Source organism: Rhinolophus sinicus, linkage group LG06 (genome assembly GCF_036562045.2).
Source record: "Rhinolophus sinicus isolate RSC01 linkage group LG06, ASM3656204v1, whole genome shotgun sequence".
In the NCBI taxonomy this organism is placed as follows: Eukaryota; Metazoa; Chordata; class Mammalia; order Chiroptera; family Rhinolophidae; genus Rhinolophus; species Rhinolophus sinicus.
In genome coordinates, this window is record NC_133756.1 from 1,141,965 (window position 1) to 1,165,530 (window position 23,566).

Here is a 23,566-nt window from a genome sequence, read left to right on the forward strand (position 1 = left end):
TGTCCTAATTTACTCAGCTGGGAACTTGTTAGAAACACGGGTTCACGGGCCTCACCCCAGACCCACTGATTCAGGACCTCGGGCCATGGAGCCCAGCAATCCCTGGTTTCATAAGCCCCCAGGTGATTCTGAGGCCATGTTCCAAGCACTGTTACAGGCCATTGTAAGTACTTTGGCTTTCACTGTGAGCAAGACTAGAAGCCTATGGACAGTTCTGAGCACAGGAAGACTGTGATCTGACCTAACACTTAAAAATGATTACTCTCAGTGCCATGTGGAAGGATAGACTGGGCCAAGAGTGGAAGCAGAGGCTGTTGCCGTAACCCAGAGGGGAAATGATGACGAGATTTCTAGCAGGAGGGGTAAAAAGTGACGTTTCTGAATACCACAGAGCTAGCCCCAAACCCGGAAGAAGTGGCTGTAATGCAGTGGGTGTAATACCCTTTTCTCTGTTTTCCACGCTCTAAAGTAATGGTTTCTGACCTTCCTCTCCTGTCATAGTACCAAATTTTCATTCCAATGGTGAATAAAGTTCTGGTGAGACACCGAATCAACCATCAGCGCTATGATGTCCTCATCTGCAGGATTGTCAAGGTGAAGTGCACCTCCTTTTTGTTTCAAGGTTCCCCCCTCCTGCCTTGTCTTTCTGATTGGTATTCTTGTAATCTGAGCTATGGGAATATATCTAGCTTTTTAGTTCTGAACTAGACATCAGCAAACTTTTTCTGTAAAGACAGTAAATTTTTTCAGCTTTGCAGGCTCTGCGGTCTTTGCCACTGTAGCCTGAAAGCAGCCATATGCACACAAAAAAGAATGAGCCTGGCTGCATTCCAGTAATATCATTCTCCAGTAACTTTCACGTGTTACAAAATATTCATCTTCTCTTGATTTTCTTTAACCATTAAAAAATGTGCAAACCATTCTGTGGTTTCCAATCTGAAAACCACACAAACACAGGCAACTCCTCATCCCTTTATCATTGCTCACAGTTGCTTCCTTTTTGCCGGTTGTATATTCGTACTATTGTCAGTGCTTGTCAGTGACCCACACAGACTGGTCTGTGGTGGGGAATACAGCCCGCCTGTGATTCATTTTGTCCAAACAGGGAGCCACACTTGCATCCTGGCTCTTCCAGAAGGTGGGAACCTCCCAAGGCTTAATTAAGGATGTTTTCTAAACGGGGAGCAAGCACCTCGTAGAGTTACAGGTTCCATGTATAATCTCTTGCAGGGCTACACCCTTGCTGATGAAGAGGAGGACCCTTTGATTTACCAGCATCGAATGCTGAGGAGTGGCCAGGGGGATGCATTGGCTAGTGGGCCGGTAGAAACGGGACCCATGAAGAAACTGCACGTCAGCACCATCAACCTCCAAAAGGCAGGTCCATTGTTTTTGAGGGAGCTTGGAAAGCAGAGCCCTGCTCTTCTCTTGTTCAAAACTTTCAGCTCTTGCCACCTTCGGTTTAAAACAACCAAAAACAAGCCCAAGCATTTTTCTGAAAATCTACGTATCATGAACTTAGGTCATTTTGTCTTTTTCAGGGTGTCTGAATTATAAATTTTTGTATTAGAGGGAAAATAAAGAACACAGTGTCCTTCTGTGCTCCCTTGGAGCTTTGACAGTAGGACACTTTGTTGAAAATATCATTCTCTTTTTGCATGAATGGAACGCAACCAGTGAGCCCCTGGTTAGCACTGAGACTGATTCAGGCTCTTCAAAGTAGTGCTTCTCAAACTTCTCAGGCTCAAGGGCTTTGTCAGCTGCTGGGGAGCTTGTTAAAATACTCTGATTCAGGCGGATGAAGTCAGGCCTGACGTTCTGCATTTCAACAAGCTCCCAGGTGATGGCGATGGTACTGGTTTATGGACCGCACTTTGAGTAGCGAGGTTTTAGATCTTTGCAGATAAGTAAGTACTGAATTCTCTGTGCCGACCAAAGCTGGGGTGTAACCAGCTTCTCACCCTGTGTGCCATCAGCCATCCATTTAAAAGCAGGCAGTTTCAAAATCTCTGTAATGGGTCTGAGCAGAATAATCTAGCATAGGTACATCACTGACTTTTAAATAAAAAGACCAGGTTGCTTATTTTCCCCATTTTGTGTTAGTCTTTAGTGCTTCTGATGAGTGAAATCCAGTTTGGATTTCAGCATGGTATTCCTCTTCCTTTATTAGCAGCTGCCCCAAGGCAGCTGCATGTCATGTGTAACAGCAGATGGAGGTAAAGAACTGGGCAGGACTGGGTCCCAGCTGACTCGTTCTCTTCTTTGGCCAAGCCCATAAAGGTTTGAACGCAGACCTGTATGCATGTGTTCACACCCAGCTTAGCCACTCTCGGGGTTTATTACTGTCTGTGGTGTCAGCCTTTACCCGCCCAGACAGCTCGGAAGTGACCACAGCTGAGAGGTGTTCGATGGTGGAAGATGGCGTGGTAAGAGATCCCTGGGTCAGGAATGATGCTGCTTCCTGTCTGTGGGTTTTATGATTGCTCGTCTGAGACTCCAGGAGGAAGAAAAAGGTCATCAGTCACTTGGCATTCCCAGGCCGTTTTGAGGCCACCCTGCTGACACCTCACACTTGAGGGAGGGGCCAGGCAAAGAGAACAGATGTGCTTTTTTCCACCCAGATGTTTTCAGCCTGCCTAGGTTCAGAATGTCCTTCCAACCAGGAAGCTGTCCGCCCTGCTTTAGAGCTTTGGTCTCTATTTTAGGAAATTCTCCAGTAGTCTAGTTTGCTTCCAGGAAGTTTTGCTTTCTACCCAGCACTTGGAAAAATAAGCATAACCTTTGCCAAACAGAAAAAGGAATTTTTATCTCACCTGAGAGAACAAGTCAAGTTCAAAAACCCTAAGCAAAGTCCCCCACAGCTGCCACTCAGTTCCATTTCATCGAAAAGTAAATTGTGCTTCTGCATATTTGTTGTGATAATTAGGGATTGGTATATTTACTAGTTTTGGCCAGCTTTCAAAATAACAATTTGTCACCTCAGTCACCTTTTATTGGCTGTGCTAACAGAGGATTTACATGGTACAGAAAACATAGAAAACATTTATACATATATATATATATATATATATATATATATATATATACCTCTGGAATTCTTTCCAGGATTTTCAGCAGCTCCTATTGGGCTTAGCTTCTAAATGCATAAGCTGGCATCCCATCAACCTGTACCAGTCTGGCCAGTGGAAGGGCAAAAGGAAACTGGCTGACGTTTAAACAGTTACTATAGAACCAGAGAATTGAGAGTTGATTATGTTTTAAATTAAATAGCAGTGGGGACAAGCCCATGTGGGGGACTTAGCCTGACTGATAGATTGTGCAGTTATCCATTAAGCTAAGACTTTTTTCTTTTTTTTAAGATTTTATCGGGGAAGGGGAACAGGACTTTATTGGGGGACAGTGTGTACTTCCAGGCCTTTTTTCCAAGTCAAGTTGTTGTCCTTTCAGTCTTAGTTGTGGAGGGTGCAGCTCAACTCCAGGTCCAGTTGCCGTTGCTAGTTGCAAGGGGTGCAGCCCACCATCCCTTGTGGGAGTCAAGCCAGCAACCTTGAGGTTGAGAGGATGCGCTCCAACCAATTGAGCCATCCGGGAGGCAGCTCAGCTCAAGGTGCCGTGTTCAATCTTAGTTGCAGGGGGCAGAGCCCACCATCCCTTGTGGGACTCGAGGAGTTGAATCGGTAACTTTGTGGTTGAGAGCCCACTGGCCCATGTGGGAATCGAACCGGCAGCCTTCGGAGTTAGGAGCACGGAGCTCCAACTACCTGAGCCACCGGGCCGGCCCAGACTTTTTTTGAAGACCCCTTTTATCAAATGGTTAATAACAACAATGGTAGCAATAACAGCAACCAACATTTGTTGAGTGCTTTCCATGTGTCAGGCATTGTTGTGAGCACTTTACCTATATCGATTCCTTTAATTTTCACAGTAACACTACGAGTTAGGTGCTATCGTTACTACCCCCATTTCACAGATGTGGACGTTGAGGCACTGAATGGTTAAGTAATTTGCCAATGTCATCTAGTAAATGGTGGAGCCAAGATTTGACCTAGATAGTGTGACTCCCGAGCCCAGTCTCTTAACTACTGTGCTGAATTTCCTCTGCTTTACCCAGGCTCATCCTCGTGTCATTAGAGGGCAAAAGACTAGTGATAACTTTCTTTTATACTCATATGTCCAACTTTTAAAATGCCACGTGCTACATACGGTGCAGCGATCCAGAGATCCATTGTATAGGGAGGAAGCGAAATGCCTGGATAGAAAAGGACTTGATGTTCCCATTTCATTCAGCAGGACAAGGCCTAAAAGGCAAGTCTCTGGTATCTGGTGTCACTTCTTTCTAGTTCAGTGGGTCTCATTGTATGGTCATTGAGAATCCTTCACATAATTTTTAGTTTGTCTCTTGTCGTAGCTCTACTTCGGCTTCTGACATAAAATAACAGTTTGTGTGCAGTGTCCCCCATTGGTACCTCATCAAAAGCAGCCATTGATGGTTAGGCGCTGTAGCACATGGGGTCTCTCATTCCCTGGACCACTTCCCTTGAGAAGTTCTTCACTAACATACATGATTTTCCTGGTTTAGGGAGGATCCACATGTCTGTTCTGCTGGAAAAAGTCTTTCAAAAATTTATTTTAAAAGTAGTTAGGTCCAGGCCAATTCAAAGAGATGTCATTTTGATAATAATTGCAACCGTTTTTTTGCTCATCTGTCCCAGCTAGCCCCTTTAGATACATTATGCCCAGATACGGAAGACTGAGGCCCAGATGCAACAGACCAGTAATTCGCTCAGGGTGCATAGCTGCTGAGTGGCAGAGCCAGCATTCCAACCAGGTGTTTCTAACTTCCGAGTACCAGGCGCGCGCACACACAGCACTAACTTTGTGCCAAGCACTGTTATAAATCCTTTACACATATGTATACTTAGTTAAACCTTTAAACACCATATGAGGTGGGAACTATTATCCTTAATTTACAGAGGAGGAGACTGAGGCTCAGAGGAGATAAGTTAAGGTCAGACAGCCCATAAGTTACATTACTGGGATTTGTGCTCAAGCCACTGAGCTTCAGAGAATGGCTATTGGCCACTGCACTATACTGCCCATCTCCAGAGCCCAAGTCTTTCCACCCATCGAAGTTTCCCTGAGTAACTCTTGATGCCTGGAAGGTTGGAGTCTTGAGGACAATTAGAGGGCATACACTAGAAAGTAAAAATTAAATCTGCTCCACTCCTTTTGTGTTATTCTACCATAGTGCCATGAGCTCACCACTCACCTGACATGGTTCATGGTGGTGTGTACCTGAGCAGTTTCCCTTTCCCTGTGTGACTGCTGTCAGCTGAGCCAGTGTCCTACTGTAGAGTGCCCAGGGCCCTTCACACACTGCTGGAGGCCATTAAGTGAATACAGTCCGTATGTGACAGTCCCCATCCATTCTGGGTCTGTAGAGCTCTCTGCTTTGCTGATAGAATCCAGCACAAATTGGTTGTAAGACAGACTTTCTGTACTGTGTAGGGACAGGGCCAGGAGCGCAGTTTCCAGGCTCTCGACCTCACATGGAAAGGTGCTGGCTCGGTTTTTAGGTGGCCGTCAGTTGTAACCAATTGGCCATTAGCCACTATTGCTTTGTATATGACTGCCACAGCTACATTTGCAAGCATGGAGAGCGCGCATGATGCGATTGCAGATGGTGCGGATCCTGCTTCCTGTGTCTCGCCCAGTCGCCAGCGAGACTGTGGTGCAGGAAGACCCCTTGTTGGGTACTGGCAGATGCTTGCTTCTCGACCAGCCGCCAGCGAGAATATAGTGGTCTGAACCTGCTAGCCATGGCTCTGTTGTTCCTTTTTGGCCTCACCATCTCTTGTGTTCACCTGCTGGGAGCTGAGACTCTGCATTACACTGGTATATTTGAGAGGTTGCTCTTTTTGCTTTATGGCTTTTAATTAAATATTATTCTTTTGTTTGTGCTCTGGGGGAATTTTATCAGGAGAGGTATAATTTTATAAATCAAAGAAGTAAACTATTAAATAGACAATTGGCCCTTGAAGTTGATGGTTTTCCATTGTCACCTGTGGGATTACAGGCCTGGGGAGCTGCCAGAAGGGTCTCCAAAGATGACTGGCTGGAGTGGCTGAGGCGGCTGAGCTTGGAGCTGTTGAAGGACTCCTCGTCCCCCTCCCTGCGCTCGTGCTGGGCCCTGGCTCAGGCCTACAACCCGATGGCCAGGTATGTGTCGGGACGCCTCCTTCCCAGCTTCAGGCTGGCACCAAGAGGGTCAGCACGTAGGAAACAATGTATTAATATAAGAATTAGTAATGGAATAGGCAATCGTGAAAGGGCTAGTACTTTTAATTTTGCTAACTTCTGGGGGGAAAAGGTAAAGAAAAAGGCAAATTGAAAAAAGTCCTATTGCAGGAAAAGCATCCAACTTAATCTTGTTAGTAGACCTTTCCTTAGTAGATTTAGGTCCAAAATTTTACTTACAAAGTCATTTACAACTCTGAAGAACAACTATGTGATAGTTTACTATAACCTGTTTCCAATAATAATATATTCCAGTTATTTATTGCTGCATTACAAATACCCCAAAACTTAGTGGTCCGAAACAACAACAGTCATTTATTTTGCTCATGAATCTATCTGAGCAGGACTTGTGGGGACAGCTTGTCTCTGCTGCACACAGTCAGTGGGGGTGTTTGTCTGGGGGCTGGAATGTTTACTTTCAAGATGGCTTATTCATATATCTGGCACATTGGGGCTGACTGTCAACTGGAAATTGGGGCCTGGCTGGGCCTTGGTTCCTCTGCACACGCACTGCGTGATGGATTGCTCCATCTTCCTCACAGAATACGGCTGGGTTCAGGAGTGAGTGTCCCCACGGAAGTGCATGCTGTTTGTATGATCTAGCCTTGGAAGTCACATAGTGTCACTTCTGCCGTACTCTGTTGTTCAGGGTAGTCACAAAGGCCCACTCGGGTTCAAGGGGAGGAGACACGGTTGCCACCTCTTCATAGGAGAGTAGCATGATTCTAGAAGAGCATATGGGAACAGGAGATAATGTTGCAGTCGTCTTTGGAAAATAGAATTTGCCAAAAAAAATACTGTTTTAAATAGTAAGTCTTAAATAGCCATTAAAAATTCGGTTTATAGGGCCAGCCCGGTGGCTCAGGCAGTTAGAGCTCCATGCTCCTAACTCCAAAGGCTGCCGGTTCGATTCCCACGTGGGCCAGTCGGCTCAACCACAAGATTGTCAGTTCAATTCCTCGAGTCCCACAAGGGATGGTGGGCAGCGCTCCCTGCAACTAAGATTGAACACGGCACTTTGAGCTGAGCTGCCGCTGAGCTCCCGGATGGCTTGGTTGGAGCGCGTCCTCTCAACCACAAGGGATGGTGGGCTGCGCCCCCTGCAACTAGTAACGGCAACTGGACCTGGAGCTGAGCTGTGCCCTCCACAACTAAGACTGCAAGGACAGCAGCGTGACTTGGAAAAAAGTCCTGGAAGTAAAAAAATCTAAAAAAAAAAAAAAAAAATGTTTGGTTTATGAAAAGTTTTAATGCATGCAAAAATCTTTATAGTATAATGTGAATAAAATAGAATATAAAATGGTATAAATGTAATTTTAACTATTAAAAATATATGTACATAGGGAAAAGTTTAGAAAGTAATACAACGATTATCTCTAAGTGGGTGGTTTAAGCAGTGATTTTTTTCCCCTATTTTCCAAATTTTTCTACAATGGGCAATTATCATTTACAATGTGGCATAAAACGGTGATTTAGTTAACAGATAGCCTTTCTCGTTAGCAAGAAGCCAAATGAAAGGCATTTCATTTCACTTTTATCAGCACAGCTGGTTTGCTGTTTGGAGTTAGCAGGTGTGGTGATTTAGCAGGTGTGGTGATTTAGCACTGTATTCAGTGATTGTCCCTGAGACTGTTGCTTTGATGCCATGATTTGGTTTATCTTTTTTATTCCCCCAGTCAGAACAAAGCATTTATTATGGATCCAGTTTGCGCCTATAAATTTCTTGGTTTATTATTGTGAAAGGATTCTGGCAAGCATCATCCTGAGTTGTTTCTAGGCTACTGCACCACCTTGACTGGAACCTCCCTCGTCTCATTTCTTTCAAGTGTTTTTGTAATGCTTTAAGATAGTTCCTAGGACGTCTGTGTTTCCGTAGTGTGCAGATTCTGTATGCTTAGCTGCCTCAGCGTCCCTCTCTTCTGTTCCAAGTCACTTTTGAGCACAATGTCATCCAAAAGAGTCTTGTGATAAATATACACATATGTGTTTATCCCCTTCGTGCCAGATATTTTGATTTGGGATCCAGTGTGGCCTCGGACCTAGACCAGAAAGCTTATTTTTCAATTTACACTTCTTTCAGTCTTTATATTATCCTTTGAATTTTGAATATTGTTTTTTTCATCAGATTCCAAAATTATATACATTGATCTGACTTAACCTTTTTAATATGTAACAAAAAGTAGATGCAGAGGCATCGAATGCTAAATCCATACATTATAGGCGTGTTCTGTGGTTTCCAACTCCTCTCCCTCCATAGTCACCAAAAAAGAGGGGGTGGGGGTTAAAGTTCTAATGTCGGGTAACAAATAGGTCCACCCACGTGACGCTCTAGGGATTTAAAATACTTGCAGTAATGTTAGAAATGGCACCTCTGGTTCCAGGTCTTTGGAAGGTCCCAGCTGTTAGAGACTGGCTTAGAGAATCTTTTAAGATGTATAGGTAGACTTGGAGTCCATTCTCGAATGCTTCTGGCTTCTTAAGTTCTGTTGTCATTTTGTTTATGACCATCCAACTAAGGGTCTGGTTATATTTTGAAAAGCAGTAACAGATGCTGTCTTTGCCACTTCCGATTTTAGGAATTTGGACATTGCCTGAGAAATATCCCAAGAATTATTTGAAGATTATTGTTTTAAAAGTCTGTTAATGCCAACTTCTATGTTGGAAGTCCCCTTTCTGTTCATCCCCTCCAATGACAAGCAATGATGCAAAAAACTGCCAAGTAATGTGCCTGTGGAGACAAGTTACTTTTCTCTGCTCGTCTTTCTCCTCTTGCCCCCACACACAGTTCCTATATGTCACGATGTCTATACCTGAGCTGTAAAATACAGTAGTCACTAACCACATGTGGTTATTTTCATTAAAATTAAACAAAACTCAAAATTCAGATCCGCAGCCACACTTGCCACAGTGCAAGTCCTCAATGATCAATGGCTATCGCATTGAACAGGGAAGATAGAGACTATTTCCAGCAAGTTCTATTGGACAGCACCGGTCTGTATAACCAGTATAAGTGATACCAGGGTAGACAGATACTGTGCTTCCCCGAAAATAAGACCTGGCTGGACCGTCAGCTCTAATGCGTCTTTTGGAGCAAAAATTAATATAAGACCCAGTCTTACTTTGCTCTAAGACCGGGTCTTACATAATATAGTATAATATAAGACCAGGTCTTATATTGATTTTTGCTCTAAAAGATGCATTAGAGCTGATGGTCCGGCTAGGTCTTATTTTCGGGGAAGCACTGTAGGTGTGGCTTGGCACCAGGCAGAGTCATTTCCAACATCTTTCTCCACTCCTCTCTGCCTTCAGGGATCTCTTCAATGCTGCCTTTGTGTCCTGCTGGTCTGAACTGAATGAAGACCAACAGGATGAACTCATCAGAAGCATCGAGTTGGCCCTCACCTCACAGGACATCGCTGAAGTCACACAAACCCTCTTGAACTTGGCTGAATTCATGGAACACAGTGACAAGGTGAGACTTTTCCCCGTTGTCCAGATGGAGCCTGACAGAACCAGCTGGTGGGAGGGGAGAAGCACTCACGTGGCACACTCTTGTTTGTGCCCCGTCTGCCATTTTCCTGTGGGGTTCTGCTCTTCTCCAGGGCCCCCTGCCATTGAGAGACGACAATGGCATTGTTTTACTGGGTGAGAGGGCTGCCAAGTGCCGAGCATATGCCAAAGCGCTACACTACAAAGAACTGGAGTTCCAGAAAGGTCCCACCCCTGCCATCCTAGAGTCTCTCATCAGGTAGGCTGAAAACCCTTTGTAATTGCTGCCTTCCTCTCAAATGACCTCTCCTCCCACTGTGTGTTGCGGGTTCACTGGAGTCACCTGGAGACTTCTGCTCTGTGACATCTGCTATCAGGTCTGGCCAACACGTTTAAATGAGATGTGGTTGCAGATGGCTCTCCCCAGTATTCCAGCCATAATTGTCATTTCAGTTGACCATTAGCACCTGGGCTTCTGCTGTTCTCCAACATGGGCTTGCTTGTCCCAGTGAAATCAGTCTGGAAGCAATTCTGTTTCCATAGCAGCCTTGGAAAAATCCATTTTATGTCTGTCTGGGTTAGATAGCGCTCTCTGGGGCAGGAGGAGGAAGTACTGGTTCCTGTGCTTCAGAGACCCCCAAAGGCAGGGTGGGGGTTTATTGACTAAATATGGTGGGCCAGAGTCTTCCTCCTCTGGAGTTCTATGAATATAAAAGGCAGAGCGAAGTCTGAGATTCAGTGGTTTCTTTCCCCCGATTCAGTTACGTTCTCTCTCTCATGAGCTGGTTTTGCGTCTTCTGGGTGTGGGAAAAATAGGTTGTTTAATCAAGTTTCTGCTGTTACGAAACTACAAGCAGCCTGAGGTGTTAGCTCAGCTCCTGGAGAACCGTTCTCTTCCCCTCATGCTTATCAGAGGATATTAGCTCTGGGGTCTAATTATCTTCACGGAACGCTCACGTGGTTGATTATTTCACTGCAGATAGTGAGGGGAAGTCACCCAGCTAGTAAGCAGTACCTCTGCTGCGACTGACGCGTCCTTCGTTTGGGAGCATGAAGAAACAGCCAAATTCTCTGCTAGGTGTACGTTTGAGTAGATGCTAAAAAGTGTTCCTTTAGACACTTTAAAAAGTGACCCAAAAGATAACAATAGACTCATGTTTTTGCCCACATCAATTGGATTTGAGAGAATGTTGATTTCCATAACACCACAGGGGACCAGTTATAAACATGGCGTCTTGCGGGGTAGGCTTCAGTTTCAGATTAGGCACAGCACATGTGAAAGCCCGCGTTTCTTCCTCCTATCGCTGGCATAGCTAACGCAGTCTCACTTGATAACTAACTAGTAGGAAACCTGGTAACTTGAGTAGGAAATACGATAACTTGAGCATCAAATAACTAGTTTTCCACATTTTTCGGTTTGAGGCCTCTCTGAAACCTCCCTCGTCCTACTCCAGATTTCCTCCCATATCTGAGATAATCATAGAAGCGTTAATGTTTATGCAGATTTGTAATAGAAAGATACAGTCAGAGGCCTGGAAAAGTTTCACGGTCATCTAACTTGTTAAGCCAATGTAAGTGAAAATAAGTCCTCAGAATTCTTCGTAGATTAATGTGGGCTTTAAGAAAACAAGGAAGGAAACACCTCTGTTGCCAGGTAAAGCCAGTACGTACTTGAAGCTCTGGTTTGTTCCTCGTCTGATTAAGCTGAGCTTACAGTTTTGCCTCCCTTCAGTTGGTCTATGGACCAGAAGGTCCACCCCTTTTTTAATCCATTTGGTGCTTTTCCTACTGATTTTGTAAAGCTGCTTTTCCTAAGCACCATTTTAATGTTCTCCCACCATTTTCACTGAAGAAAGTTTTAAGAAACAGCCTCAGGCCAAGCTGCTGTTGAGGAAGTTGCTCTCCGCACTCCCACAGTCCTCTCGTGAGCCTCGTGGAAACTCCTCCCCGCCGTCAGACCAGTGCTGGTTGTACGTCCCTAAGCCACGCTTTGGTCCAGTCTTGGGGACATTGCTCTGCAGCAATAGATTGAATTCCCTTCCTCACAGTGGCTACTGGAGAGTTCGCAGCCTAATTCCTGGCCCACCTCTGAGAAGTTACAGATATCTTACTTGTTTTGTCTACTGCCCTCCCCACCGCCAGCTTTATTTTGTTTTCCTACTTTAATTTTCTCCTCACCATTTGTTCACTTTTTAAAAGCTCATTCAAGTATACATATTTGAGTATAGTACCTTAAATTCTTTTAGAAACAATCAGATTAACTGTACACAAAAGCATCTTTGCATAGCGGGTTCTTAGTTTTTGTTTTTGTGTTAAAAAGCTGTGTTGTGCTAGCAACAGTGTTCTCTTGCTGCTGGTGAATCTGTCTTCCTACCTAATGACATTTTTCCCTGTCTGCTCCCGGACAAATTAAATCCACGTGTAATCCCCAAACCAGGACTGATGTTGAGACAGTCTAAACTATACCCATGTCCTCAAAGCTCATATAGATCAGTAAGTATGACTGCTCCTTAGGGGAACAGAGGATTAAATGGGTATTCAGTTATTTGGAAACAGACAAACATGCACACACACACGTGGCTTTTGCTTGGTTAGCCCATAGCATTAGGGTACGGTCTGGTGGCCTGCTGACTCCGTCCCTTTAGGCTGCTGTAACAAATTACCAGAGACTGGGCGGCTTCAACAACAAACATTGATTTCTCACAGTTCTGGAAGCTGGGAAGTCCAAGATCAGGGTGCCAGGCTGATTGGGTTCTGCTGAGACCCCCTTCTGGGTTGCAGATTGCCAACTGCTCTCTGCTGGTTCACATGGTGGAAAGTAGAGAACAAGCTCTTTGGGGTCCCTTTTATTAGGGCACTAATCCCATTCATGAGGACTCCACCCTCGTGGCCTAAACATCTCCCAAAGGCCCCACCTCCTAACCCCATCACATTGCAGTTTAGGCTTCAACATGTTTGGGGGGTAAGGGGGAGGCACACACAGTCAGTCCCTAGCACCCTCTTTTCTTTCTCCACCCTAAGTAGAAAAGAGGATCGGATCAAAACTGGATGCTTTCACTGCCCAGCCCCTGACATGGAATCCCATTTGAAGAAAATTTTCTGATTGACACATCTGCAGAATTAAAACTAGAAATAGGAGTCAGTGTTACTAGCTGGACATGCAGCTCTAACAGCTGCCCGTCGGGGCAGTTTGTACCTTCTTGTCTCAAGTCTTGGAGGATGTGCTCAGAACAAAATGGTTTTTCGCCTCAGGAGCAACACTGAGCTCTCGTTTTGGTTCTTGGGGCTTCTGTCCTCTCAGGTCAGAGACCATGCTGTGCTCACCTGTGAGTACTTGGTGTCCATCACCCTGCACCAGCGAGGTGCTTTAAACGTGGTTCCAGTCAGAGTGTGCAGCCCGCAGGTTGAGTGGCTGGGGTGCTCTGCACTCGGGAACAACTGCTCTTCCTCTTCCCTCTGCCTCGCTCTCGGAAGTCTTCCCGGAAGGGCAAAGGAAACCACGGAGCCTGGCTTAGAGCCTCAGTGTTTTGGTTTTGGTGGGGTTTTTTTTTTATAACTATTTTTTATTTTAACAGTAAGCTTGTCGCAAAAAGTTTATACTTCAAGTTACTTGACTGTATATATAAGAATATGAGTACGTTTCAGCAACCCCAGGTTTTGATTAGCACAGTATAGACGCTTCCTCCCCAACGTTATTGAGAAATAATTGACAGATGTAATTGTATGTATTTAAAGTGTACAACGTAAGGATGTGATATACATTATGGGGTGATTACCAAAATCAAGATAATTAAACTTTGTAAGCGGGCATTTTCCCGCCAAATCGCGTCGTAACGCGGGGCTTTTTTGACATTTTCTCGCCAAAATTAGACTTTCCATAAAATATTCATATCTTTCGATCTATTTGATATTTTTCTATGAAACTTTCAGTGTTTCAGTTTAAAAAGAGGTGCAAAATATGTGTTGTTCTCGTCTCCCACGCTTTGGTATAAAAAGCGATATGACGAGTTTACTCGTTTCCCGCAAAAAATGTGTTAACACGTCTGCCCCCTCAAATAGCTAAGTCTTTGTGTGTGTGTGTGGTAAAAGTGCTTAAAATCTATTCTCAGCAAAGTTTCAAATATATAATATTTAACTATAGACACCGTGCTGTGTATTGTAATCGCAGAACTTATTCGTCTAATAACTGAAAGTTTGTACCCTCTGACCTTCATCTCCCCATTTTCCCATCCCCCATGTCCTGCCTGGCAACCACCATTCTATTCTGTGTCTGAAATCAGCTTTTTTTTTAGATTCCACATAAGTGATACCAAACAATATTTATCTTGCTCTGTCTTATTTTACTTAGCGTAATGCTCTCCAGATGCAGCCATGTTGTCACAGATGACAGAATTTCCTTCTTTTTATGGCTGAATAACATTGCTCTGTGTGTGTGTGTGTGTGTGTGTGTGTGTGTGTGTCCTTTATTCATCTTTTGAAGGCTGTATCTTGGCTATTGTAAATGATGCTGCCGTGAACATGGGAGTGTAAATATCCCTTCAAGTGATTGCGTTTCCTTCGGGTGTGTGTCTACAAGTGGAATTGCTGGCTCTTACGGTAGTTTGAGTTTTAATTTCTTGAGGAACCGCCATACTGGTTTCTTTAGTGACTGTACCAGGTCACATTCCCACGAGCAGTGCACAAGGGCTCCCTTTGCTCCACATCCCTGTCAACACTGATGTCTTGTCTTTTTGATAATAGCCTTCGTACCAGGCGTGAGGTACTAGGTGTTATCATTGGGGTTTTGAGTTGCATTTCTCTGACGATGAATGACGTTGAACACCTTTTCATGTGCTTATTGGCCGTTTGGATGTCTGCTTTGGGAAAATCTGTGTTCAAGTCCTTTGCCCTATTTTTAATTGGATTATTTGCTGTTTTGCTGTAGAGTTGTATGTGTTCTTTATATACTTTGGATAGTGACCGCTTATTAGGGGTTAAGGTTTGCAAATATTTTCTCCCACTCTGTAGGTTGCCTTTTCAATTTATTGATTGTTTCCTTTGCTGTGCAGAAGCTTTCTAGTTTGAGGAGTCCCACTTGTTTATTTTAACTTTTATTGCCTCAAGCCTTGGTTTTGTTCCGTTGTGGGCATATAGGAAATGAGAAAGAGAATTTTTAGGTACTGCTGCCGTCGGTATCGTATGTTCTTCCTTCTCTTCATCTCCTAGCTCCCTGATCTTCTCATCCTCTTTCCCAGAAGCATTGTGCTGGCTTCTGAGCATGTCACATTCCCCTGTGCGCCTTAGGAAGTCTCTGTTAGAATACCTGCCTCGTGGGAAGCCCTACTCCAGTGTATTTCTTCTCACTTCATTTCTTTGAAAATCCCCATGATTCTTGTTTTTAAGGTTAAGTAGGTTCCCAACAATCAAAGGACTGTCGATGCAATGAAAATACTGGGTAAGAATCCCAGCTTACCTCACATTGACTGGCTCGGGGCGGATGGTTCTTTCTGGCAAGGACAAACGACTTCCTAAAGGTCAGAATTATTTGACATCTGTTATGGCAAAGGCTAGTTCGCCCAACTAGAAGGTAAGAGTGTTGGTTTGCGAAGTATTTTGAAGCCAAGGATGGCATTGGCCTCTGGGGGCTTAGGTGGGTAGACCGGATCTGACCTCTACCAGGGGCTGCTGCCCTCCGTAAAAGGCCCTCCCCTTTTCATTTTGGGCTTCCTGCTCCTCCCTTGGTGTCCCTGAAGACTGCAACAAACTCAGTGCCTTTCTCACTGTTCACCCTCTGATTTTTCACTTATACTTTTTACCTTGCTCTAAGTGGTAATGGTGATCATTTAAAACCGAACACATTTTAAAAGTTTATTGTAGAAGGAAAAGAAATTTTGAATGTTTAAAACAGACTATCATATTTTATTTTTACAAAGCAAAATGCTTATATACAGCATGAGTTATTCAGCATAGTGCCATCTGCCTTCATTTGTTTCAGCCCCTTTTCATAGACAAGGTAGAAGAGGAAGCTCTTCTCTGAAAAAGGAAATGTAGGTGTGTCTGTGACTGTGAGTAGTTGAAGGCAGTTTTGTGCACGCATCCACAAGGGGACCTTCCCCCACCTCCCGTAGGCGCTCCCTGGCCACTGCGGGACCCACTTCCTGCTTTCAGTGCTGTGCCCTGGTGGAGGCCAAGCAGGGGAGGTGCTCAGAGGCCAGTGGCAAGGCCCAGTGCCCTCCAGTCAAGTCCAGCCTGGGTCAGCTCACCTCCAGCAGAATAACTTTTGTCTTTAACAAGAAAATGTGCCAGCGAAAGGTAGTTTCATTGGGTTCCAAAGTAGAATCTCCTCTCTCCCACCACCCTCTTCCATTCCTTTCTCTAACACCCAGGGCCTCTCCTTGAGAATCAAAATACTACGGTTCCTTTCAGCAAAAGGACTTATTGTCTGCCCTCACATAAGCTTAGGCCATGCAGAAAATGGGGAATGTGATCTCACAGTTACTTTTCTTTCATAGAAAAACCATGTGGAAACACTTGCTATGTCAGGGACCACAGCAGATAAAGCCCACTCTGGGCAGCCCCCTGAGAAGTACGTGTCAGGACCCATTGTGTTTAAATACTGCATCCTGTTGACTGTAACATCCTTGGTACATGCAGTTGTATTGCGCTCCTCAGAGACTGGCTCTCGTATTGGAGATTGTAGGCCGTTTCCGTCCACACCCTTGCTGCCCTCTCTCCCCTCCTCCGTCCCTGCCCAGCCCCCATGAGTCTCCATTTCTCCCGCCCTGCTCCACAGCAGGCCTCCTTTTAGGGCTGGAAGTTTTCCGGGCGGATTTTCATCTCCACTCGTTTGAGGGAGTAGGTGGAGCCGTGCCAGCCATACCAGGTGATGCCATCCAGGTGCCTGTTGTGCTCCCCGAGGCGGTAGAAGACCCCGTTGAGGTTGGAGTCTGTGCAGCAGTTGTACCAATACCCACCTGGCACAAGAGAACAGCTGGTGAGCCGGCTACGTCCTCCCCTCGGCAGTGGCTGGCAGACTAGGCCACAGGGATTTGCGAACGTGGTTTTGGAACAGTAGTTAAGCAGTTAGAGCCGACAGAAAAAGGAAATGCCAGAGCCAGAATACTGGCCGTGCGGTTATAACTCACACTCCCTCCCGAGCTCCCCGTCCCCAGTCTCACCTTTGCGGAGCTGCGCGCACTTATCCAAGCAGTTGTCATTGTCCTTGTCCCTGGTGCTGAAGGCCGTGTTGTTGTGATAGACGAGGGCGTCATTCCCCACGTTGCCACTGTAGTTTCCCAGGAAGAGGCGGTAGCTGTTCAATTCGTTGCCCAAAACAAAGCGGCTGTACTCAGCGTAGCGCGTGCTGCCCTCCCAGTCCTGTCCGGGATGAGGCAGGGCCTTAGAAAAGCTGCCGCAGGGCGTCATTTCACCCCACCCTGCCTCTTCTCTCTCCAGCACCTCTCTCCATACATCTTTTTCCTGCTAGAAATCTAGGAAGGCTTTATTACTTCTTTACTTCTAAGCCTGAGAATCAGAAAGCAAGGGTCCTCGGCCAAACTTTTCTCCTGCGTCGCCATCCGGCCTTGATTACCCTCTCTTTCTGTATCTGTACACATGTGCTTTTGCAATATCCCACTTAGAGGTATCGTAAGAGTAATTTAGCGAAGCTGCAAGGCCTCTGACGAGGGCCACCGACCAGTATCGGTAAGGTCTGCACATAGAGGCCCTCGTGCCTCAGGTCGCTGACTTGGATTTCTTGGCTCTGGCCTGAGACCACCCTCTCCCCGTGCACCTGCAGCCTCACTTTTCTGAAAACTAGGAAAGCACCTATTCTTCCTCAGCCATCCTGCAACCTGAAGGGAAACCGCCATAATAAGTACACAAGCCTGCAGTGGGTAAGAATAGGATCGGCGCCCCCGGACTCGTTTGCAGCTGTACGTGCTGGCCTGGTGCGGTCCTGGCACTGGGCTTCTGCTCACCTCCAGCTCCACACGTAGCCGGCTTGGCCGTCGAGAGAGCCGGTGGATGTGTTCGTTCCCCAGCCAGAAGTCCCCGCGGATGCTGCCGAAGCCCTGCTTGTACTGCTTCCAGTCCCGGTGGAAGGAGACAAGGCCACTCTTTCGTCTCTGAATGATGGTCCAGCCACCGCCCGCCGTCTCCATGTCACAGAACACCTGGAGCAGAGAGGAGGCTCTGTCAGGGACCCACAGAGGCAGGACGTGGGGGTGGACCTCACCTCCCTCTCCCATCCCTGCAGAGCTAGTGGCCGTGGGCATGATTCTGCCCCAGTGTGGGCAAGCGGGGCAGAGGGTGTTTGCTGAGGAAGAATGACCAGAACTGACGGGGGGACCTAGGAAGGGCACGTGGACCTGGAAGGGAAAACTCCAGGTACTTCTGACAGGCTCCCGCGTGGCCTCTCTTTTCTCCCCAGACAGTAACTGCCCTGGGATGCGGCAGGAGATTTCCGCTAGTTAGGTGGTGGTTCTAGAAGTATCTGGTCTATGTTGGAAAATGGGTGTTTGGGTGATAATGATTTGAAAGGGCAAAATAGATGCCTGGATTTTTTTTCCCTTGTAAATTGAGTGTTGGGACAGCTCCCTGGTATTTGGTGTGTTTGTTTCTCCATCTTAAGTTTCCCTTTCCTTGGACTTTGACTAAGCCTGTTGTCCCCAGCCCTTTGAGGGTGTGGAGGACAGATGTGGAACATAGGCAGTGGGCGGTGACGACCTCACCTCCAGCTCAGGGCTGCCCAGGAAGTCGTCAGGAGGAAGCTTATACACGCCAGAGATGCGGTAGTTCTTCTGGTAGAGGGACGAGCAGTCATACATGGCATCTGCAAAGGGGACAGACCACAGGGGTGAGCAGCCGGGCCCGGGCTCCCAGGCAGGTAGGCCTTCCTGCTGCATCGAAATGGAAGGTGTGAAAACCGAGACTTCATTTCTACTACAAAATTCACGAGCCTTCATCACTAGGCAGCATCTGAATGTGGGAGAGGTGGGCCTTGGGATCCCAAGCGGGCGTGTATTTTGGCTTCACTGGTGATGGGGAAACCTTCACGCAGAGTGCATCAGCGAACAGGACAGTCAAACAGGTGGTTTCAGGTTTTTTCTGAAATCAATTATCCTGCTATAGTTCTAAGCCATGAGTTCTGGAAATATTACAGGGTGTGAGGGCCACATAACAGATGCGCTAATAGAGTCAACTTGTGAGTATCTCATAGGGTTGGTCTGGTTTTATTGTTGTTTCTTGATTGGTTGGTTTTGTTGTTCTTCAGAGGTAATGGCTACTACCGTGTTTCCCCAAAAATAAGACCTAGCTAGACAATCAGCTCTAATGCATCTTTTGGAGCAAAAATTAATATAAGACCCGGTCTTATATAAGGCCTGGTATTATACTGTACATATTATATTATATACCCGATATTATATTATATATTGTATTGTATTATATTACATAATATATTAGACCCAGAATTATATTAGGCCCGGTCTTATATAAGGCCCGGTCTTACATAAGTTCTGGCCTTATATAAGACCCAGTCTTATATTATAGTAAAATAAGATTGGGTCTTATATTAATTTTTGCTCCAAAAGACACATTAGAGCTGATTGTCCGGCTATTATTAGGTCTTATTTTCGGGGAAACACAGTAGGACCCTAATTAAGGGAGAAAGATTTATGACCGTATCTTTCCCCCGTTAATCTACCACTGCTAGCCAAACGAAAATGCACTCTGAGGAACCCTTGGAGGCTTTCCCCTGGCATGGTTATTAAAACAAGGAAATGAGAGCGTTGGGCTGGCTGGTTTTCACTCTGGGGTTGATTTAAATGTTTTCCCGGCTGCCCTGGGGGCTCCTGCTGTAACCAGACTTCGTCCCCTTGTTCTAAATAGCAAAGACATTGGGGAAGGGACAGCCTTTCCTGATGGGAGTCAGAGCAGGAGCTCTAGCTGTCCAGAGACGCTTCCTGCCCTCTGTGCCTTGGGAGTCTTTTCTTGGGACCACCGCGCTGGGTGTTAGAGAAGAGCACACAGATGGGCCGACGGCAACACTTCCACTGTGGGAATTGTCAGAGGCAGAGCACGTTGGGGAGGGGCAAGGCTTGTCTTTGCCCTAAGAGATCTCACTTCCTATTACTGATGAAAACATCAACTTACTGCTTTCTCCCAGGGGCTGCCTGCTCTCAGAGTATAAATGTGACCCAGCACCTGATTCTCTAAGAAAAATAAGGAATGGTGTCCTGGGCAGGAAGAGGAAGAGGCCCAGCAGGAGAGCTGTGCTTGACTCTAAGAAACTCCCTGCGGGGAGGTGAGAAAACCCCATTTGGAGGAGCAGGAAGGAAGTGGCAGGGTCAGGTTCCTCTGTCTAGCCTGGTCTTCTGTGTGTCTGGGTTCATCTCAGACCAAATCAGGATTCACTTGTCTGGAAAAGGGCCGGAGAATACCTTTCTAGTCCCAAACTGGAGGGTCAGAAAGTACATGCTTAGAGACTGATTTACATACCTTAGTTTAGATAGATTTATAATCTTACCTTTAAATGCAAGAAAACAGAATTTTTAAGCTTAACTTCATGTTAAAACTTTTTCTTTATTTGAACTGAGGGTAACCAGTGACTTGCTCTGTTCTTTGCCATTGACTAGGTTCATAGTGGGACCAAAAAGTTTGTATGTCAACAACAAATGACATATTTATAGGGTATGCTCCTTACAACTAATTGCCTGATGATTTCGGAAAACCAGATTTCTCTCTAAACAGTCAACTCACCTTGGCCCGTCTGAGCCAAGCTAACCAGAAAGTGAAAGTTATTTTGCAAGAGAAGACATTAAATGTGTCTTCTGTTTGGCCTCCTCAACACCCCCATTTCAGCATTACATTTTCTCATGGAGCTGGTGAGAGCTAAGTAGAAATATCAGACTTGAGCCTTGAGGAGCAGGAGCCTGTCTTTCCTAAGCACATAAGGAGTTCTTAGGCTCTGGGCAGTGTCCTTACACTTCATTCTGAGCTGCTAAGAGGAGTCGGGTTTGCACAGAGGACACAAAATTCCATTTATGCCCACTCCACGGAATGGTAGGCAGATGAGAGAACTGTTTTTGGCAACATTGCTTCCAGAGCAACAGATGTTACGGTTTTTGTGTTCACTCCTCCTCCCTTGGGACTGAGGGTACAGCTGGTCACCCCTGGGGGACCAATCAGGAAGACCTGACCCCCGTTTCTGAGATTTGCTGTGTGACTTTGGGCAAAGCACGTAATCTCTCTGTGCTCCAAGGTGGCCATTCATACCCTCAGTTGCTGAAACATCATGTGAGTAGGAGAGACCTGTGAAGGTACTGGGTAAATCTACAGAACATCGGACATCAAAAGAGTTACTCCGTAAGCCTTTACCAAAGAGAAAATAGAGCTGCTGGCAAGTACCAAGAGAGTGTACCCCACAAGAACCCCCAGTAATTGACCTGACAACATGTTAATCTAGAAGCAGTGCTACCGACGGGGATGCTCGGCTGTTTGGGGGTCAGGTGGTGAGCAGCGTGAGGACACGCTGTCCTTACCTGCCGAGGTCTGCGTGACCGTCTGCGCGGCCTGCAGCTGCATGATGTCAATCTGGTTGTTCATGTCCGAGTACTTGCTCTCAGCGTCCGTGAGCCGCGCCTCCATGCGCTTGGTGCTGCTCTCCAGCTCCATCACCTGCATGACCACGCTGACCCAGTCCCTCTCCTGCTTCTTGCTCAGCTCGCTCAGCAGACTGCTTAGGTTGGCTATTTGGGCCTTGAGCTCCTTCACCTCCTCACAGCAGGTGGCCACTTTGGGCTGCGCAGGTGTCTTGCGCTTAGGGGGCTTCTGTGGCCACACTGGGTGGCTGACAAAGGCCAAGACGAAAATGCAGAGCCAGGTCATGGCTGAGAGAGTCTTTGCCGGCATCTTTCGTGGGCCTGCGTGAGGAAGGCTCTTCCTTTGGGGGAATGGGGATGTGCCCGGCCTCCCTGCAGTCTACAAAGCTGCAGCAGTGGCAGCTTCACACTTGCTCACTTGGTGGTTTTCTCTCCTTCCTTGCTCTTCCTTAGCTTTTCTCAGAACTTGAGTTTCTGAAAGTGCAGCTTAGTTGGGTATCCTATAGCTTTCCTTCCCCAAGCCTGAGTGCCCTGCAAACTCAGCATCTTAAATATCGTTCGCTGCCTGCACCCACACCCCATGTGCATGGCGCTTTAGCCCCTCCTAGCTCATCTGGGAGGGTCAGGTGCCTGTTGGGTGAAGTCAGCCTAAACTTGGGCCAGAGAAAGGGGGGAGGGAGACGGGCGAGTCTTTCTTTCCCTGCCTGCACAGGCTCTGGGCTGAGGCAAGAAGACTGAATTTGTGTGTTTCCAGTTTCGCCTATTAGATTATGCCCCTGCCAGCCACTGGCTCAGCTCTATCAGCGAGCAGGGCAGGGTCATAAGAATTTCCAAATTCCATTTCCAAGGTTATATAACCATGGGGTGAGCGGAAGGTAGGCAAAGAGAGTTGGGAATAAGACTCTCCACTCACCCAGGGAGGCCTGTGAATGTAATCCGTGCTGTTTATAGGAGGATCTAGTGTATTTTGGCCTCCTGCTGACTGTGCTTTTAACGAGGCTCTTATTCCTTTCTCTCATCAGCATTCACTGTTTTACAAAACCCTCATTCGCCCTCAATCTAACACTATCTCACATTTGAACATTTCCAGCTTAGAAAAGCTCTAGAAATAGAAGGGTAGATAAAGTCATTTAGGAAGCAGAAAAAGACTTTGTAGTTTGTATCCACAGGATTTGCTCAGTGTCTTTCTTTTGACATTCTCCTTCAACAATGAGTGGGCCGTTAGCGGCTTCTCACACTTGACATTTAGCAGAGATATTAGAGGTGACATCAGGGATGAAAACTCAGGAGTAAGGGACATGGTTCTAGCTTGGGCACCCACATTTACATTGGTCTTCAGGCAGAACAGAGAACAGACCCATCCTTGGCCCGTGGTTTAAAACTTGGAAAATATATTAAATCAGAGAAAAGAACCCCCATCACCTAATAAATCACATATCTAGAGTCTCATTTTCCTCTTCCTATGCGATATGGTTTGCAAATCTGAAATTCTTCTCTATACTCGCATATCACACATACCCCAGACAATAGGGACATTGTAGTTTTTCACGTACTGTATTTGAAGGACACTCCTCCTTTGGAAACAAATGGAAAAAACCTGGGATTTCAGCAAACCTTAAACCCTTAAAATCGGCTTTTCACTGAGAATGTATACAAAGGTCCCTCTGTCCTTAAACAGTAAGCCTGTCTTTGGAATGTACTCTGGTGCTTTCCATGTTACGGAGCCACTGAGGCAGTTCTTGGCCTGTTGCTATTCGGTGGGGGTCCTTCACACACAAGCCTGACGCCTGACCACTCTCCTTCCCTGCCACCGTCCCCCAGAGCCCTTTTCCAGTCAGGGCTTCTGGCTTCTCCGAAAGGCATTTCTGTCCAGGCAGCTGGAGTTACCATATGAATTTTTTTCCTCTAAATCAAAAAGCAGCAGTGGATCAGGTAGATCGGGGTTTGTTTTCTCACTTCATCTCCTTTGCCCACCAAGCGGGGAGGATGTTGCTGGCACCCTGTAGAAACTTGTCGTTCTGCTCAAAAGGTGCTGTGTACGGTTGGCACTGTCAGCCAGTCCTTGCTGTCTTTTGGCAAATATCCGTCACAGCTGGGCACTGCAGTCTCAGCTCCGTGGAGTGCATTTCATGAATGCAAACCTGGCCCCAACTGTCAGCATCCGGCAGCGTCTAAACTCCATGAGATCATCTTCAAGA

The 23,566-nt window shown here is 46.2% G+C and overlaps 2 protein-coding genes across 3 annotated transcripts in view; one reads left to right on the forward strand and one right to left on the reverse strand.

Moving 5' to 3' along the window:
* MTOR (mechanistic target of rapamycin kinase) overlaps window positions 1–23,566 on the forward strand; it is a 115,676-nt gene that overhangs the window by 35,805 nt on the left and 56,305 nt on the right. For both annotated transcript variants that reach the window (XM_019746727.2, XM_019746728.2), the window contains exons 24-28: window positions 502–594; window positions 1,231–1,377; window positions 6,077–6,219; window positions 9,607–9,769; window positions 9,900–10,045. In XM_019746727.2, coding sequence (XP_019602286.2) covers window positions 502–594; window positions 1,231–1,377; window positions 6,077–6,219; window positions 9,607–9,769; window positions 9,900–10,045 — 692 coding nt within the window. The remainder of the gene's footprint in view (window positions 1–501; window positions 595–1,230; window positions 1,378–6,076; window positions 6,220–9,606; window positions 9,770–9,899; window positions 10,046–23,566) is intronic.
* On the reverse strand, window positions 15,620–21,892 carry ANGPTL7 (angiopoietin like 7). Its single transcript, XM_019746729.2, has 5 exons — window positions 21,309–21,892; window positions 18,498–18,598; window positions 17,745–17,939; window positions 16,944–17,142; window positions 15,620–16,739 (listed from the first exon to the last, which is right to left on the reverse strand). Exons 1-5 carry the CDS (start codon window positions 21,676–21,678, stop codon window positions 16,570–16,572), a joined length of 1,035 nt encoding a protein of 344 aa, XP_019602288.2. The 5' UTR covers window positions 21,679–21,892; the 3' UTR covers window positions 15,620–16,569.